At 37.3% G+C, this 18,647-nt stretch overlaps 1 protein-coding gene across 1 annotated transcript; it reads left to right on the top strand.

Annotated features, from left to right (window-relative positions):
• The first annotated feature begins 282 nt into the window (after nt 1–282).
• Nucleotides 283–1,178, top strand: LOC109787974 (small ribosomal subunit protein uS13c). The gene is made up of 3 exons (XM_020346588.3): nt 283–442; nt 511–735; nt 822–1,178. The coding sequence occupies exons 1-3, from the start codon at nt 344–346 to the stop codon at nt 981–983; spliced, it is 486 nt and encodes a 161-aa protein (XP_020202177.1). The 5' UTR covers nt 283–343; the 3' UTR covers nt 984–1,178.
• The last annotated feature ends 17,469 nt before the right edge of the window (nt 1,179–18,647 follow it).

Raw genomic sequence — 18,647 nt, 5'->3', positions numbered from 1 at the left:
CTCTAGGATTTTAATTTCATTTTTTTTTTATGAATCTGTATTTTTCTTTTAAAAATGTCAAAACTACTTAATAATATAACATCACGAAAACACATTCAACTACGAGAAATGTAACTTACAATTTGGTTGGATCATGTATCATGGACCTTTCTTGAAGGGGAAAATGCGTGAAGAATAAAGCTGGGCCTGAAGGTTTATACAAGCCCAAACATAAAAGGTGTCGATTGAATTTGGGTTTGAAATGGGCTTTGGGATTCAAAGGAGTGGGTTTGGAGGGACTAGATAAGGCTATGGATATGGTTATGGCTATGGTGGATAACTTGCAGAGAGCAAAGAACAGAAGATGGCGCAAACGCTGGCAATGCCCGTGGCACCTTCCCTCGCTATCATCTCCAATGCTCGCCTCACCAACACAGTTTCGCTTCCCGTTCTGAACACAAAGGTAACAAAATGTAATTAGGGTTTTGTGTTTCGTACAGTAAAACATGAATTCGAGGGTTTTGCGTGCAGGTTCCTGGGCTGAGCATAAAGTGCGTTCGTGTCGGCGGTGTGGAGATTCCGAACAATAAGAGAATCGAGTATTCATTGCAGTACATTCATGGAGTTGGAAGAACGAGAGCGCGACAAATCCTGTGTGATATCAGCATGGACAACAAACTCACGAAGGACCTCTCTGAGGAGGAGCTCATCACTCTCAGAGACGAGGTCTCCAAATACATGATTGAAGGAGACTTGGTACTACTGCTTTAACCACTTCGTTTTTCTTTTCTGTGAGTTTCTCTGTAGCTAACTGTTCAATTCAATGTCGTTGGGGGCTTCAGAGACGGTTCAATGCGATTAATGTGAAGAGACTGAAGGACATCCAGTGCTACAGAGGAATAAGGCACATTCAGGGGCTTCCTTGCAGAGGCCAGCGAACCAAGAACAATTGCAGGACCTTGAAGGGTAAGAAGGTTGCTATTGCCGGCAAAAAGAAAAAGTAAATACCTCTTGATTTTTTGTGATGTTGTTTTCTAATTGTCAATTTTGTAAGAAAATAAGAAATCAATGTTTACTACCATTCAATTATTTTTGTCAACACGCATGTAATGTATCGTATTTGGAAGTTCAACTAATGTACTTGGCAATACATGACTTTGACATTGTATGAATCACTCACTGCTTGGGCTTGTTGGAAATTTAGTTTTGGGCAGACAAACTTAGATAAGGTCGCATGATCCTATTTTGATATGAAATTTTACTATTTTCATGTCTAGTCTAGGTGGTGTTGGGTTTAATGTATTACTTAGTTCCTACTTCCTAGCTTTTTTAATTGATTATGCTGTATGTGTTTTTAAAATGGAATTGGTTGGTTGGTATGCTTAGTTGTTGGACATTTTTGGGGATTATTGGTTTGGTAGATTGAAGTTAAATGTTTTAGAGTAGTGTCTTGTTTAGCAGATGTCATCAAATGCTTCAGCCTTTCACACTGAGTTAGCGTCCGGTTTATTGTACTCCTTTGTTAGCTTTATTTGGTTATGCATAGTGTTGTTTAAATGTAAATGGTCTGTATGCTTAATGTGGTAGACTAATATAAAATGTTTGATTTTAGTCTCTTGAAGTTGGCGAATTTCATCAATTGTTTCAAATCTTTTACTCTTGCATTAGAAAACTTCTGTTTGAAATGTCCCCCACCCGCTACCCATGGGAATGTTATTAGTTGTGAGGTTTATTTTAAGTGAATTTGCACTAATTGCTTCCTTTCTTCTCGATAATCCACTTCTAACTTTCTTAGATTTTCACTAGTCCTGCATATATGTCCTATATGGGTGCAGGTTTTATACCTCTTATCATTGCATGTGTTGTTTTCATGTTGAATATCAAAATTACATAAAAATAGGGGCTGTCCGCTGTTAGATTGCTAATCAATCATAAACTTGTCAATCTTCTTCATTTTCATGCTGAATTATTGTTAAATTGCATTCTACTTGTGTTCAATCTTGTGCATAAACTAATTAATAGTTTGTAGAGTTGGTTTTGTTAGCAGACACTCTAGCTAGTGAACTGGTGATTTCACTAGGATCTATCATAGAATTAAGATGTATCATTCTGGATACAACTAAACAAACCATTTCCACTTTGTAGAGTGCACCATAGTATTAGGATGTACCACCTCTGGTCCTTTTTATAAGAAACAAGTTATTGTATATTTTACCGTAACTTGTTTATTATAAAAAGGACCAGAGGTAGTATCATTCTTTAAATTACTTATACAAAGGATCAGAGGTAGTATCATTCTTTAAATTAAAACACAAATATTGAAGAATGAGCCCTTCTAGATCAAATTAAACATTTTTGGCTTAGTTTAACTAGTTATTTTTAGTGCATGGCAACTACTGAAATGAATGAATTCATGATTAATGTGTGCCTGTACCAGTCTTATACTGGTCCTATTAAACCAAATTTATCCATCCGATTTCAAAACATTAGTTCAAGATCTATTTCATTTCAACAAATTTACAATCGTTTCTGTCTTCAAACAATGGCATCAAGGGCATAAACAAGAACAATTGAGCTTTGCTCTATGGATGAGATGGAAACGTCTTATTTAAATTTAATAGTTTCTGGAAAGCAACAAGCAATTGTTCTAACAATAATTTAATAGGAAAGCATGGACGTGTTTCAGTCTTTGCTTCAATAAGATTACTATCTAGGGTAGATGCAATATTTGTGTAAAGTACAGAGTTGGAGGGTATTAAGGAAGATGATGATACTGACACATGTGGCTATATCTGGTTTAATTGTGTCGGAATACTAATAATAATAATGTATATGCATAGAAAACATATCAAATGTGAGGACTATTTTCAAGTGAATGGGATGGACAGTTTTGATCATCTTACAATGAATGATAATAATTATTACTTTTTAAATTAATCATGTGATTCAAATTAACATAGTTATTTAAATTTACATTACTTTTTTAAATAATTATATAACTTTATACTTTTGATTTTAATTTGATAATTTTATTTTAAAATCTGTTATTGATTGCAAATTTATTTTATATTTAATCATATTTATATGATTTTAAATTAATCTAAAATAATTTAACATTTTATATTAAAGTTGATTTATTTATCTTCAAATATAAAAAATCTTAGAACTTGGATTTGAACTTTAATCAATCTTAGAAACTGACCTTTTAGGTGAGGCTTTTACATTAATGTAGTTTTTTAATGCAAGTTTGAACTTAACTTTTTATAATACTCTCATCTTAAAAAGTTAGTTTAGTTGGGTTAAGTTAAGTTCAAACTCATTCAAATATGATATTAGAACTTATTTTAAATATATTAATATGTTTAACTATCATATTATCCATGAACAATCTAATAGTATTGGGTGATGTATTAGGAAAAAATAAGTTTCACATCAACTAGAACTATAAGTTAGTAAGTTAGATATAATTCTTATTTAAAAGTCTGATTTTGTACAATTAAGTTAAACTTAAATTTGTCTTGTAATATGATATTAGAGTATGTTTGGATGAGAAATTTAAATGGAGTAATTTTTCTTTTTTATGAATTTCAAATGTTTTGGGATGAAATATTTTGTTTGGATAGAGAATTTACAAAAAAAAAAAAAAAATTCAAGTATTTGTGAAATTCTATAAAATACTAGAATTTAAAATTCTTCTAAAAAAGTAAGAATTTGAAATTCTTTATATTTTATCTTTTTTATCTTGTATATATATATATATATTATACCATCTCTCCTATTTCTTAATTATAAAATATTATCTAATATTAATTCTTAAAACTATTAAATATTTTTAAAATTTGAATAATATTTATTCTTATAAAATTTGATTTGAAAATCTCTCTCTCTCTCTCTATATATATGTATATATATATATATATATATATATATATATATATATATATATATATATATATTCAAAATCAATTTTACACATGAAAATTAAATTATCATATCCAAAATAAGAATTTAAAATTTAAGAAATTTGAATTGATTTATCTAAACCAAATATTTAAAGAATTATGAATATTGAAATCAAAGTAATTTAAATTTCAAGAATTTCAAATTCCTTGAATTTCTAAAATTTCTCATCTAAATACACTATTAGAATCTATTATGAAGATTGTTGTTTTGCCTTTTTAGCTATTACTAATTAATCTGGTATTAATCTACTTCATAATGTTTAGTTTTACAAATGTTTTTTTTGAAATGTTCAATTCTCAATATGAGAAGTGTGTCAGAAATTTCACATTAACTTGTGATAAGATCAAAGTAGTGTGCTAGTTTGAATAATTTTTATTTTCCAAGTCAATTTTATAGGATTGAACTAGTCTCAAATCTTTATGAAAAAGTATGAATATTTGATTATTTTATTGTCTAACATTGATAAAATTTGATAAAAGGAGGGTGCTAATGACCTATTCCACTTGATTTGGCTTGAAGAGACTTTTGATTTTAAGAGACTTTTGATGACCTTGTTTAAGAAATGTGACTTTTTACTTTGAAGGTAAGTTTGGATTAGAGTAATGTCATATGTATAATAAAAATTGTACAATATTACTTTTGTGTTTATTTATTACCATATTAAATGAATCGATATAGAAAAATAGACACAAGTGATATTGTACAAGTTGTTGTACATTTTTTATTGTGTGTAATATTACTTTTTGGATTATGTATTGTGTTGTCTCAATTCAATCTAATGGTACCTGTTCTATTAAAAAAATGTTTTTTTTAATATTTTGTATTAATAATTTAATTTTTTTAATATGATATTATATTTGTTTTGATATTATTTATTTCAAAATTTATATTTTATCAAGATTAACTCACTCAATCCCTTTCATGCAACCATCAAAAGAGAAAAAGGAACATCAAAGTTCAAACAACCACAAGGGGAAAAACATCATGCATTTTATTATCTTTTTTATAAAGGAAGACCCACCACTCGGTGGGCCTTAAAGAAAGGCTATAGTGATCTCATGAAGAGGGTGGGTTGAAATGAGGTTAGAATTTAGAAAGAAAATGAAGTGACTATTAATATCATTTATCTTAAAATGACAATTTTTTTTTTAGTTTTATTATACAAAATATGCATACTATTTATCTCTATAATATAGGCCTAATCATATTTACACTTTTGGGTGGCTTTGAGATAAAATACTTTTAATCACTTTTTAATAATAGTAATAATAATAATTATTGTTTACAACATTCAATGATTAAAATGATCGAGACTTCCATTTTTAAAAGCAAATTTGGAGATCTACTCTATAAAATGTGTCTTATTTATAGATGAAGTCTACGATATAAGCCTGATAATATTTTACACTTTTGGGAGGCTAGAGGACATATAGGATTTTTTAGGTGAGTCATTAAAGTTATAGCATTTAAAAAGTGTAATGTGTTTGTCTTTGTTCTAGGTTACGATTTTTATACTTGACTGCTATGGGTTTATGGACTCCAAGAATTTTCGGATTTGATAAGGTAGTTACTTATCAGTACATACTTTTGACTAATAAAGATAAGATTTTGTGTTAGATATTGGTTTCAGGTTAGATTTTTGTCAAAATCCCTTGGAAGGTCAAGTTAGTTGGTCTATTAGGGGTATGATTGCTGGAGTACTCGACCGGATCCTCTTGATTAGAACCTCTCAACCTGATCAACCTCTCAACAAAAAGTCGAAAGGATACACTTGTCTACCAGTCTTGAGCATGATAGGCGTAGATGCTAAGTTGCATCACTCGGCCCAATCCTTCTCACAAAACCTTTTGGGCAAATCCTTTCGAGCAGAAACTCTTGGCCAAATCCTCTCATCCAAACCCTCTTGGCTTGATCCTCTTGATCAAAATCTCTCAGCTTGATCCTCTTAACCATGACCTCTAGGCAAAAATTCGGGAGGGTACACTTGCCCATCGGCCTTGAGCATGAAAAGCGTAGAGGTTAAGTTGCATCACTCGACCCAATCCTTCATGACCAAAACCTTTTGTCCAAACTTCTCGGCCACATCTTCTTGACTTGGTCCTCTCGATCATAGACTCTCAGTCAAAAAGTTTAGGCCAAACCCTCTCGACCTAATCCTCTTAGCCAAACCCTCTCGACTTGATCCTCTCAGCCAAACCCGTCGGCAAAAAGTTGGGAAGGTATACTTCCCCATTAACCTCAAGCATGAGTTGTCATATCGAATAGATTCTAATATGCTTATAAATGTAGGAAGAGTGGGAAGTTAGTCAAAAGGAGATTAAGTCATTGACATCCATCCTAGAGAAGATTGAGTAGTCAAAAATTTTCCAAGCTCTCCAACCTTAAACATAAGGTATGAAAAAGTTGTCAAGCTTTCAATTTCTACTTGACATTTTGCTGATAAGAGTGCACAAGTTGTCAGCCTTAAGCACAAAGTGCCAAAAGGGTTTCAAGTATACAACCTCCACTAAACATTGTTCCATGAGGTTAAGAGCATGATCATAAATGTCTAATTTCATCACAATCACTTGAAAGAAGTCTACAAATTGGTTGTTTCAACTCGAAAGTATATATTGTTAGCAAAATACCTAAATAGTATACTAGTGGGTTGAATACCTGGATGGTACACTAGTAAACAAAATACCTAGATGAAATAATAGTCGTCGAAATACTTAGATGATATTACAGTCAGCAAAATACCTAGAAGAATATTGGTAAGCAAAATAGCTAGGAGAATATTAGTTGGCAAAATATTTAGATGGTACAATGGTTGGCCAAATATCGGGACGCTTACAATAATGGTGACCGATTGTGATCGTATTACAAATGATCGTATTACAAATGATCATACTCGTCGATTCTCCAATTCACTTCTAATTGCGGTGGCCAGTTTAATCGTGTTGCAAACAGTCCTACTTTTTGATTCTCCAAGTCGCTTTTAATTGCGATGGTCGATTGCAATTTTATTGCAAGCGGGCCTACTCGTCAATTTGCTTCTGATCACGGTGGCCGATTATAATATGTTACAAGCGGTCCTACTCGTTGATCTTTCAAGTTGCTTCAATTTACGATGGATGATTACAATTTTATTGCAAGCAGTCATACTTGTTGATTCTTTTATTCACTTCTGATCGCGATGGCCAATTATAATTGCGTTGCAAGCGATCATACTCGTTAATGTCGCCACCGGCCCAAACGGGCCTCGGCGGTCGCGAAGACGGTCGAGCTCGCTTTTATTTTAGTTTTGAAAATGTATTGGATTATTAGAACGACTTGTTCTCAAACTGAGACCTTGTCGATCTTATCCAATTTATTTATTAAATGTCTCACCAATCCATGTTAATCCCAAGCGGGACCCTCCATGGATTAGTGGTTTTCGTAGTAAAAGGGTTCGTGGAGTCGCCACCAATGTTTTACTCAAAACATTGGAAAAAGGGATAAGGCAATTGATTTTATAAATCAACTTCGGCCATTACAACCAGAGTTGGGTAAGGGAGTCGGTTACGCGTGGGGAAGGTGTTAGCACCCCACAGCGCCCCTTTCGGGTTCCCTATGACAGATTATTTCTAAAAATAATAGTGCGAAATTACTAAATTACCCCTATTTATTCTAAGCAATTATAAATTAACTATCTACATGATGACAGTTTAATATGCACACAGAAAGCAGTAAAAGAATGGATTTTTAGAAAAGAAACCTCTTGAAGCGTGCTTTTTATATATCAAGTAAAACTGGGAAGCTTTTTGGCGTTCCCTCGCTCTACAAGCCCGCTCGCTCCCTCCTAGAAAATTTTAACTATGGAAATCCGGAGGATTTCCCTTCGACTAGGTTCGAGACTCAAGCAAATGGCTCGTGACTCAAGAACTTCGTCGGATCAACTCTCCGAGTGATTTCTAGGGCAGAACACTGCTCAAAAACCCCAGAATACTCAAGGAGAGGGTTAAAACTATCTGTTTTAAAGTGTCCTATGACGTCAAAATGACGCCATATTTATAGGGAACAGGCGCAATACGGGCTATGGAATCAATACGGCCGTATTGAAATTTTTGAACTTCAATACGGCCGTATTGAGTTCAATACGGCCGTATTGAAATTCAGAAATTTCAATGCGCCCGTATTGAGTTCACTGCGGCTGTATTGAAGCTTCAATACGGCCGTATTGATTTCAGTACGGCCGTATTGAAGTTTCAGAAACTTCAATACGCCGTATTGAGTTCACTGCGGCCGTGTTGAAGCTTCAATACGGCCGTATTAAGTTTAGTACGGCCGTATTGGGCTTCATTCCCTCCACTTCCTTATTTTAAGCTACTCTAAGACCTCTAAACCTACAGATAGCCATCCTATGGTCTTCTAGGAGTCCTTCTGGCTGACTTTCCTTCGATCTTTGAGGGTCTTCGAGTTTTATTTCCGACCCGGACAATTTTAGGGGTCTACAGCTGCCCCCCCTTTACTTAGTCGAACGGCCTTTTGGTGTACCGGCTGACAAGTAAAGGAGTTGACCCAATTGTCCGGGTGATGTGCCGACCTTCTGACTTGTAATGTCTTCCGGTGGAAAATTGTTGAGTAGCCTCTCCAGGTGGGTGCATACCTCGACGCTTCTGACATCCTCGGTAGCTGAGTTTACCCTCTCCAGGGTCAACTTCACTCGACGCCCGAGCCGGAAGTTGAACACCGACGTGCCTCTGGCGACCCTGGTGATTGAGTACCGTCTCTCCAGACTTAGCCTCACTCGACGCCCGAGCCGGAAGCTAGACACCAGTGTTTTAACATCACTGATGATTGAGTATTGCCTCTCCAGGCCCAACCTCACTCGCCGCCCGAGCCGGAAGTTGGACACCAACGCACCTCTGATGACGCTGATGGTTGAGTACCGTCTCTCCAGACCTAGCCTCACTCGACGCCCGAGCCGGAAGCTAGACACCAGTGTGTTAACATCACCCTGATGATTGAGTACCGCCTCTCCAGGCTCTGCCGCTTAACATTTGGCAGTTGAGTTTGCCCTCTCCAGGGTCTGCGTCTTAACATCGGCAGGTGAGTTTACCCTCTCCAGGGACTGCGTCTTAACATCGGCAGCTGAGTTTGCCCTCTCCAGGGACTGCGTCCGTGTCTTCTGATCACTTCGGCAATGCGAGTTTACCCTCTCCAGGGATTTGAGATGATTTTTGTCTCCACAGTCCACTATGCTGCTTCGACAGTTTTTTCTGATTTTGTGCCGCTGAGGGCTGGATAACGCAGGGATCCGTCTAGGGGATGTGCAGTCATTCATAGGTTCCTGTGCCCCAACTTGCATTGCATTGTTGGTACCCATGGGGAATTTCTGAATCCTTGGGGTGTGGACACAGATGCTCTCTCTTTGAGTTGAGCGATGCCTTATGTTTGGCTGACGTCCTTTGACGTTGGTGGAGTATCCCGGTTGTCCTTATTCGGGTGACTCTTTTCAATTTTCTGATTTTGTAGCCTCTGTGTAGGCTATTATCCACTAGGGAATTTTGTCATTCATTTCTTGACTGGCCTCTTCTGTTAGGCAGATAATCTTGATGTTCGGTGCTTGGCTGGATGCCGCATTCCGCTTGGGGAATATTTATTGAGATTTTTTATTTTTTCTCCTTTTGTGGGGATGCCTCTTGAGTAGGCGATTGGGGATTTGGGGATCTTGTGTATCCCAGAGTATTATTTAGGAAGCCTCTGCAGGCTTAGTCTCACTCAACGCTTGAGTCGGAGAGTTATCTTCCACTGAAGAAGTTTTAAAGTCCTTTGACTTGAATATACTGCTTGGATGATCATACTTCCATTGGAGATTTTGACGATCTTGCTTGATAGCTCTTGCTGGGGATTTTGAATCCAAGAGCATGAGTTGAGGTTCCCTCTGGGGAGTATTATTTCTGCGAGCCTCTCCAGGCTCAATTATTCTGTTTACTGAGGAGTATTGTTTCGGCAAGCCTCTCCAGGCTCAGTTATTCTGTACAAACTGATGAGTATTGTTTCGGCAAGCCTCTCCAGGCTCAGTTATTCTGAGAGTATTCTTTCGGCAAGCCTCTCCAGGCTCAGTTATTCTGAGAGTATTCTTTCGGCAAGCCTCTCCAGGCTCAATTATTCTGTATGACGCTGTTGATTTTCTGAATCTTTGCATTTTGTTTGCTGCTGTCATACACAAGCAATTTTTTCTATTTTTTCTATTTTATGCAATTGCCTCATGACGAGGTCTTTGAAAATTTCTTTATGGCCAATACGGCCGCATCCATTTCAGTACGCCCATGTTTGAGTTAAAAATTTGTTCATAACCCCAATTTTAGTACGGGTGTACTGAACATGGTACGGGCGCATTATTTTTTTGAAGTTTATATATATTTTTTTTTGTTTGTTTTTTCAATAAATAGAGAATAAGTGATCTTCCAGTACACCTATCATCTGTATGCATGTATGCGGTATGATGCACCTAATTCTATTTGATTCATTTTTCAAAAGAATTAACCGATGCGTTTTTGGATTTTGCCATTCCTCTAGACGGGCTGTGCGCTGCCGATTTCTGTAACCGAGGAATGATGCGTGTTATATTGAGATGGGCGTCATCAACCCAGTGATCCTCCTTTCCTTTAGAAGACGTGTCAACCCTCCTATTGACCACTATATCTCCATGTTTCCACTAGATTATTCAAAAATCGTTTGGGACAAGAGAGAAAAGAAGGAAAGGATATATTTTTTTCGAAAGTTTGTGTTTTAGAGGGGATTATTTTATTTTTTGAAAAATGGATTTTGTAAGAATGGCTGGCCAATGGTAGGCTTAAATGTTTAGGTTTGTTCGATTAAACACTTATGAGGTTAAGCACATCTTTGTTATTAATGATTGTGCTTTGACAACTTGGATAGCTTTTCTTGAGCCCCTTGTTGAATTCAATTGATGGTACCATCATGGATTTATTTTGTTTTTTTTCTTTTTTTGACGGCCCTAACTTTTGCCTAAAACACCCTTTTGTGATGTCTTAGCGGGCTTTTGTATTCATTTTGTAACCCTAACTTTTGCCTAGGTTACCCTTTTCGTGGGATTCCTAGCGGGTTTTTGTCTTCATTTTGTAACCCTAACTTTTGCCTAGGTCACCCTTTTGTGGGATTCCTAGCGGGTCTTTTGCTCTTATTTTTGCGCAGTCCCCTTTTTGGGTTTCCTGCCAAGCTTATTATCTTTAGGATTTCTTTTATCCATGATGGCACTTATTGATGCCAAGAAAAGGTGCTCCAAGCTGTCATGCACATTTCCACATAAAAATGATGCGGGTTTATTGTTATCAAGATGATTTTAACCTCATTTATGCTTATTCAAACAGGGTTAAAATAATGTGGTCTAGAATTTTATTGCAAGCAAGAAAAGAAGCAATAAAGAATTAATGAAGAATGATTTTATTATAATCGCAGCGGAAACATGTGCCCTATCGAGGCTCGGGGGTCGGGCTGTCCCCGAGGAGTGATCTCTAATAGTCACTGAGTCTATACATCCCTATCGGAAGGAGAAAAACATTTTGACGACAACGACCGGCCTTGACGCTTGTGAACCGGCCTTCCTAAAGATCTGGCTTAAAGAACGTCGAGAAGGATCTTGATTCCTCTTCGTTCTTTGATCTTTAACAGGGTTGTATCCTAACCCTTGTTTTCCCGGATTGTCCTTGATAATGGGTAGCTCCGGGATTCCTTGGGAGTCCTTGCCTAATCCTTGTCCTGGCAAGTATCCGTTCTTTGTGAGCATATGAGCTACCTTCTTCATTTCTCGGGGAAACGTTTCAACATTGGCAATTTCCAATGCTTGGAAGGCGGTTTCCAAAGCTTCCTCTGCTGCATCCACATAAGGTATGGTGGATGGCTTGCTGATGAGTATGTCATCTTCAGCTTTGCACGGTCACCAGCTTGTCACCCATTATGAACTTGACTTTCTGGTGGAGCGTAGAAGGAACAGCTTTCGCATCATGAATCCAAGGTCGGCCGAGGAGACAGCTGTATGCGGGAGTGATGTCCATCACTTGAAATTCGACGTTGAAGATAGTGGGTCCAATTTGGATTGGAAGATTGATCTCTCCCACCACTTCTCTTTTAGATCCATCGAAGGCTCGAACGATCATGTTGCTCGGGCGCATTTGGATTCCTTTGATTGCCACTTGCTCGAGCGCTCTTTTTGGCATTACGTTCAAGGAAGATCCATTATCTACCAAGACTTTAGCGATGTGATACTCCTTGCACTTTATAGGGATGTGCAAGGGCTTGTTGTGGTTTGATCCCTCGGCGGGGATTTCTTCATCGATGAAGGTGAGGTGATCATTAGCCTTGATGTGACTAACAATCCCCTCAAACTCGTCTTGGGAGATAGTGTGCGACACGTATGCCTCGTTCAAGACTTTCAACAGAGCTTGCCGATGCGGTTCGGAGCATAGGATCAACGACAACAGCGTAATCTTTGCTGGCGTCCTATGAAGTTGATCCACGATGGAGTACTCGCTCTGTCGGATAAATTTTAACAGCTTGTCAGTCTCCTCCTCGGATTCTTTTTCCTCGGTTTTCTTTTCTTCTTTTTCTTTATTCTTGGGGGCTTTGTTATGAAGATCATCGGGAGTGTAGATCCTACCACTCCTAGTCATGCCCCCAAGTCCAGCGATGTTGGAGATATCGCTGTCGGCAGAAGAGTGGATGTCGTATATCCACGGCACAGCCTTATTTGATTTGTAAGGGAAAGGCCTTGGAACTGTGATCCTTAATGGTGTTGGACCTTCCCCTTTGTTTGTCTTGATTACCAACAACGGAGTTGACGTGTGCTCGCTTGGCGCGGTTGTTGGCTTACACTTGATAACGAATGGCGCGTGATCCATTCTTTGAATATACGCATCGATTATTTCTTTCTTTTTATTAATGTTTATTAATGGATTACTAGGAGAGATGTATGAATGACTCCTAGATCTCTCCATGATCTATATGCATGATATGAGATGATGAGGTTGAATATGCATGCATAGTGTTTATTCAACTAAGCATTATCATGTTTTTAGGATGTTCCTAAGATGATGCATGATATTGCTTGGTTTGGATAAATAACCCTTTTTTCTTTTTTTTCTTTGGGTATTTTGTATCTTTTTTGTATTTATTTTTTGGGTGAAAAGGGAAACTACCTATATGAATGTGATGAAGGTAGATGTTAACACCATGTAATGGAAGATTCTTATTCCCATTTATTTTTATTTTAAAAGAATAGGAATGTTGTATGTTTAAAGAAATGCAATGTATGCTCAAACAATTTCACATAAACAATGCACAAACAATTCACTCATCCACGAACAGTCACGAGCGAATCACGAGGTAGGGGTATCCTGCAGAAAAGTGCATATTCAAGGTGGTTCTAACTGTTCTCACCGGTCTGAGGCCCCCAAGGTGCCCCCATTATAGGGACCCAATTCCTCTCGCCGTAAGTCGATGGAAAGCTCCAACGCACTGTCGGACTCGAGTTCATGGTTATCACCTTGAGTGATGTTTTCCGACAACGGTCTACGGGCACCTATAGACCCATTCGACAACCGGCCGTACTAACATCCACTCCCTATGGTTAATCACTCATGCCCCCGGGTATAGAGGGAACTGTTGTGTGCAAAGGTTTGTGTACAGTTTGTATTTCAAACAATTGCGGAATTTTAAACATACAACAGTTATTTAAAGCCATATAATAAATCATGTTATCATACAAGCAAGGGGTAACGAAGTAATTTTTAACTATTATTTGTTAAAAACAATCTGTCACTAAATGGGACTGACTCTCGAAGCTTCCCCAGTGGAGTCGCCATCTGTCGCCACCGGCCCAAACGGGCCTCGGCGGTCGCGAAGACGGTCGAGCTCGCTTTTATTTTAGTTTTGAAAATGTATTGGATTATTAGAACGACTTGTTCTCAAACTGAGACCTTGTCGATCTTATCCAATTTATTTATTAAATGTCTCACCAATCCATGTTAATCCCAAGCGGGACCCTCCATGGATTAGTGGTTTTCGTAGTAAAAGGGTTCGTGGAGTCGCCACCAATGTTTTACTCAAAACATTGAAAAAAGGGATAAGGCAATTGATTTTATAAATCAACTTCGGCCATTACAACCAGAGTTGGGTAAGGGAGTCGGTTACGCGTGGGGAAGGTGTTAGCACCCCACAGCGCCCCTTTCGGGTTCCCTATGACAGATTATTTCTAAAAATAATAGTGCGAAATTACTAAATTACCCCTATTTATTCTAAGCAATTATAAATTAACTATCTACATGATGACAGTTTAATATGCACACAGAAAGCAGTAAAAGAAGGGATTTTTAGAAAAGAAACCTCTTGAAGCGTGCTTTTTATATATCAAGTAAAACTGGGAAGCTTTTTGGCGTTCCCTCGCTCTACAAGCCCGCTCGCTCCCTCCTAGAAAATTTTAACTATGGAAATCCGGAGGATTTCCCTTCGACTAGGTTCGAGACTCAAGCAAATGGCTCGTGACTCAAGAACTTCGTCGGATCAACTCTCCGAGTGATTTCTAGGGCAGAACACTGCTCAAAAACCCCAGAATACTCAAGGAGAGGGTTAAAACTATCTGTTTTAAAGTGTCCTATGACGTCAAAATGACGCCATATTTATAGGGAACAGGCGCAATACGGGCTATGGAATCAATACGGCCGTATTGAAATTTTTGAACTTCAATACGGCCGTATTGAGTTCAATACGGCCGTATTGAAATTCAGAAATTTCAATGCGCCCGTATTGAGTTCACTGCGGCTGTATTGAAGCTTCAATACGGCCGTATTGATTTCAGTACGGCCGTATTGAAGTTTCAGAAACTTCAATACGCCGTATTGAGTTCACTGCGGCCGTGTTGAAGCTTCAATACGGCCGTATTAAGTTTAGTACGGCCGTATTGGGCTTCATTCCCTCCACTTCCTTATTTTAAGCTACTCTAAGACCTCTAAACCTACAGATAGCCATCCTATGGTCTTCTAGGAGTCCTTCTGGCTGACTTTCCTTCGATCTTTGAGGGTCTTCGAGTTTTATTTCCGACCCGGACAATGTTAGGGGTCTACAGTTAATTCTCCAAGTCACTTCAAATCGCGGTGACCAATTGCAATTTTATTGCAAGCAGTTCTACTTGGCGAATCTTCGATTCACTTCTAATCATAGTGACCAATTACAATTGTGTTGCAAGCAGTCTTACTCATCGATTCTCTGTCACTTATAATTACGATGGCTGATTGCAATTATGTTACAAGCGGTCCTACCCATCAATGCTCTAAGTTACTTCAAATTGTGGTGGCTGATTACAATCATATTACAAGCGATCTTACTCGTCGATTCTTCAGGTCACCTTAAATTGCGGTGGTTGATTGCAATTTTATTGTAAGCAGTCGTACTCAACGATTCTTCATTTTATTTTTGATTATGATGGTCGATTACAATCGTGTTGCAAGCGATCCTACTTGTTGATCCTCCAAGTCGCTTCCTATCACGGTGGCCAATTGCAAGCGTGTTGTAAGCGGTCCTACTCATCGATTCTCCAATTCACTTTAAATCACATTGGCTTATTGCAACCGTATAGCTAGCAGTCCTACTTGTCGATTCTCCTATTCTTACATAGTTGTCATCCAATTGTAGAATACCATAACTTTGCAAATTCACTAAAACAAACAAAAAATGTCATCGACTTGAAGTGAAATTGAAAACAAGAAGCTTCTTTAACAAAATTTAATGAAAACTCAATGAAAATACTGAATAATAAAAACATAAGCTTTCAAAACCTAGTGTTAATTATAGGACCGCTATGTATGAACACTCCTTCTCGCTCATGTGTTATTCTTGTAACATCTCTTTGCCAGCTTCTGGTCAACACGAAGCACTCCTATCGAACTGTCTATCACAAAATACTTAACTTTTAGATGGGTAGTTGACACCATTGCACCCAATTTATTCAAAGTTGGTCTCTCGAGAAGAATGTTGTGTGAGGATGGGGTATCCACCACTAAGTACTGCACCACTAACATCTTTGCTTGTTTTCCATCACCAAATGTGGTTTTTAAGTTAGCGAAACCCTGAACCACTATTTGATCATCCATGAATCCAACCAAAGCTACTGTATATGGCATTAAGAGGTCCTTCGAGATCTTCAATCTTAAGAAATCATCCCAATGTAACACGTCTGTCAAACTACCTTGGTCTACCAAAATGCGTTTTACATTAAAACCCATTAGAATCGTCGAAATGACAACTAGGTCATCTTGATGAGGTGTCACTCCATCATAGTTGACATCTGAGAAAGTGATAGTGGGACGTTGACTTCCTCTTTTTTCCACTAGTCATTATCGATCAAGTGTATCTTTTTCTCGCTATCAGTGTGGTGCCTTCCCCTACAAAGCCTCTAGCAATTCTATTAAATTCCCCATATATTACTTGTTGATGACTTAATGTCCCTCTAACCAAGGAAGGAGGCATGGGTGGATCTTTATCATCTCTGTCATCCCTAATTTTTCTCTCCTTAAAACTATTGCCACTCAAATACCTTCACTTAACAAATTTTGATAAATGTCTCTTTTTTATTAAGCGTTTGATTTGCCTAATTAGGACAAAACATTTCTCTATGTCCACGACACACGTCTTATGAAACTCACACCACTCTGACTTCACTGACCCCATTTGCCAATCAGTTGTGGCAGGAAAAGTAACCAAGTTAGCATTATTCACATCCTTAAGAATATGTTGTCTAGGAGCATTCAAAGGAGTTCAATGTTCCTCCTTTTTGTCATCCTTACCCAAATTATCCCTTCTTTTTGTCCAATTCGATTGAGGACCTAGGTGATCTCGCCCTCCCTTGGTTTCCAAGACCAGCTCCTTATCTTTTTTCAATCTTTTTCTAATTTGACCTTCCTCCGACTTTATGTAACTTAACACATACGCTCTTACCTCAACCATCGTTTGGTAGTTCATTCTCTCTAAGGATTCATCAAACACTCTGGATCGTAAACCTTTCTAGAAAGCTACAACTGGCATCTTTTCATCCAAAGATCAAACTCTTATGGAGACTTCATTGAATCTTTGGAGGAAATCTTTTAAAGATTCACCTCGTTGTTGCTTTAAATTCAAATCCGATGTGATTGGGGGTTTTCACTTGTTAGCAGCAAATTGAGCTACAAATAGATGACTAAACACGTCAAAATCGATTATTGACCGATCTGGTAGGTTGCTAAACCACTCCAAAGCAATTTCTTCAGGGTTCCCATGAACAACTTACACTGTACCCCCAAACTTCCACCACAAATCAACATTTGGACACAAAAATCCATCAAATGTTGACTAGGATCTTGGTTTCCATCAAATGAATCAATTTGAGGCACCTGGTGGTCTCGTGGAATGGGTAATGCCCCAATTTCTTTTAAAAGGGCCTATAAACCTTTGGCACCTCGATCGTCAAATCTCATTTTGAAGGCTTGAGGTTGGCTTGTATCGTCTCCTACATCTCATTCGTCCTTCACCGAATTTCTTCATTCTCCCTCCTAATAACTTTTTCTCTTTCCTTAGCTTGAGCATTTTCTTCTCTCAAACTGTTGATCTAGGCCATCAACTCCATTGTTGGATGTTGAGCCTCGTGATTCAGTGTCATTCCTCTCGTCATCTCCACCTAAACTTCCTTACACCTTCTTCAATTGATAGTCCTTGGGGCGTAGGAGAAGTTTCACCATAGCCCCATGGTTGGTGCCAAAATATTATAGTCTAGTGGACGTCTAAGGTTTTTTAGGCGAGCCACCAAAGTCAAAGCATTCAAAAAGTTTAATTTGTCTATCTTTACTCTAAGGTTACAATTTTATACTCGACTATTATGTGTTTATGGGCTTCAAGAATTTCAGGATTTGATTATGTAATTACTTATTAATACACAATGTTGACTAATAAAAATAAGATTTTGTGTTAGATATTGATTTCAGGTTGAATTTTTGCCAACATCCCTTTAGGGGTCGGGTTAGTTGGTTTATTAGGGGTATGATTGATGGAGTACTCGACCAAAATCTCTGAATCAAACCTTATCGATCAAAACCTCTCGAACAAGACCTCTCGGCAAAAAGCCAAGAGGGTACAAAAGGAGATATTCCTTATTTTGGTTTTCGCTTTTGGGAGATGATTATACCCTTACTCAACTTTAAGAAATAACTATCTAACCTTCTCTGAAATAAAGATGTAACTAACTACACATTTATTTTACTGTTTTACTTCATTTTTCAAGAGGCATGGAGTTCCTTTTTTCTACTAGTAGTAATAATTGTTGTTGAAGACATACTTGGATGATTTCAAGTTTTTATTCAAATTATATTAAAGTAGTTTAATTTTTCTAGAAAATATAATTATTATCCGGTTCCATACATCTTATTAGAAATATTATTTCTTAAAAAATAAATGTAATCTTCTTTTTCTGTTGATTTAACTTTGGTTAAAAAGTGCTAACAAACTCTTTTAAACAAATTTTTTACCAAAATTTATTGAAAGTTTCACAAATCAATATATACTCATTAAATAAAAAAATTAGATGACTTCAAGTAAATTTTAATCAATAGTGGAGATTATGTTCAACTTTGCTTTTTATTATTGTTCACCCAATTTTTTTACCTGAACAATTTTAGTATAAATTTATTTTGAAATAA

Source organism: Cajanus cajan, chromosome 6, assembly GCF_000230855.2.
Source record: "Cajanus cajan strain Asha chromosome 6, NIPB_CcT2T_4, whole genome shotgun sequence".
Classification (NCBI taxonomy): Eukaryota; Viridiplantae; Streptophyta; class Magnoliopsida; order Fabales; family Fabaceae; genus Cajanus; species Cajanus cajan.
Note: the sequence above shows the minus strand (reverse complement) of the source record. Positions and strands in the feature narration are given on the sequence as shown.

Coding starts and splice junctions, on each gene's coding strand:
- LOC109787974 (XM_020346588.3), top strand. CDS start 344: ATGGCGCAAACGCTGGCAATGCCCGTGGCACCTTCCCTCGCTATCATC. Junction 443..510: donor TTCCCGTTCTGAACACAAAG/GTAACAAAATGT, acceptor TTTTGCGTGCAG/GTTCCTGGGCTGAGCATAAA. Junction 736..821: donor ACATGATTGAAGGAGACTTG/GTACTACTGCTT, acceptor TGGGGGCTTCAG/AGACGGTTCAATGCGATTAA.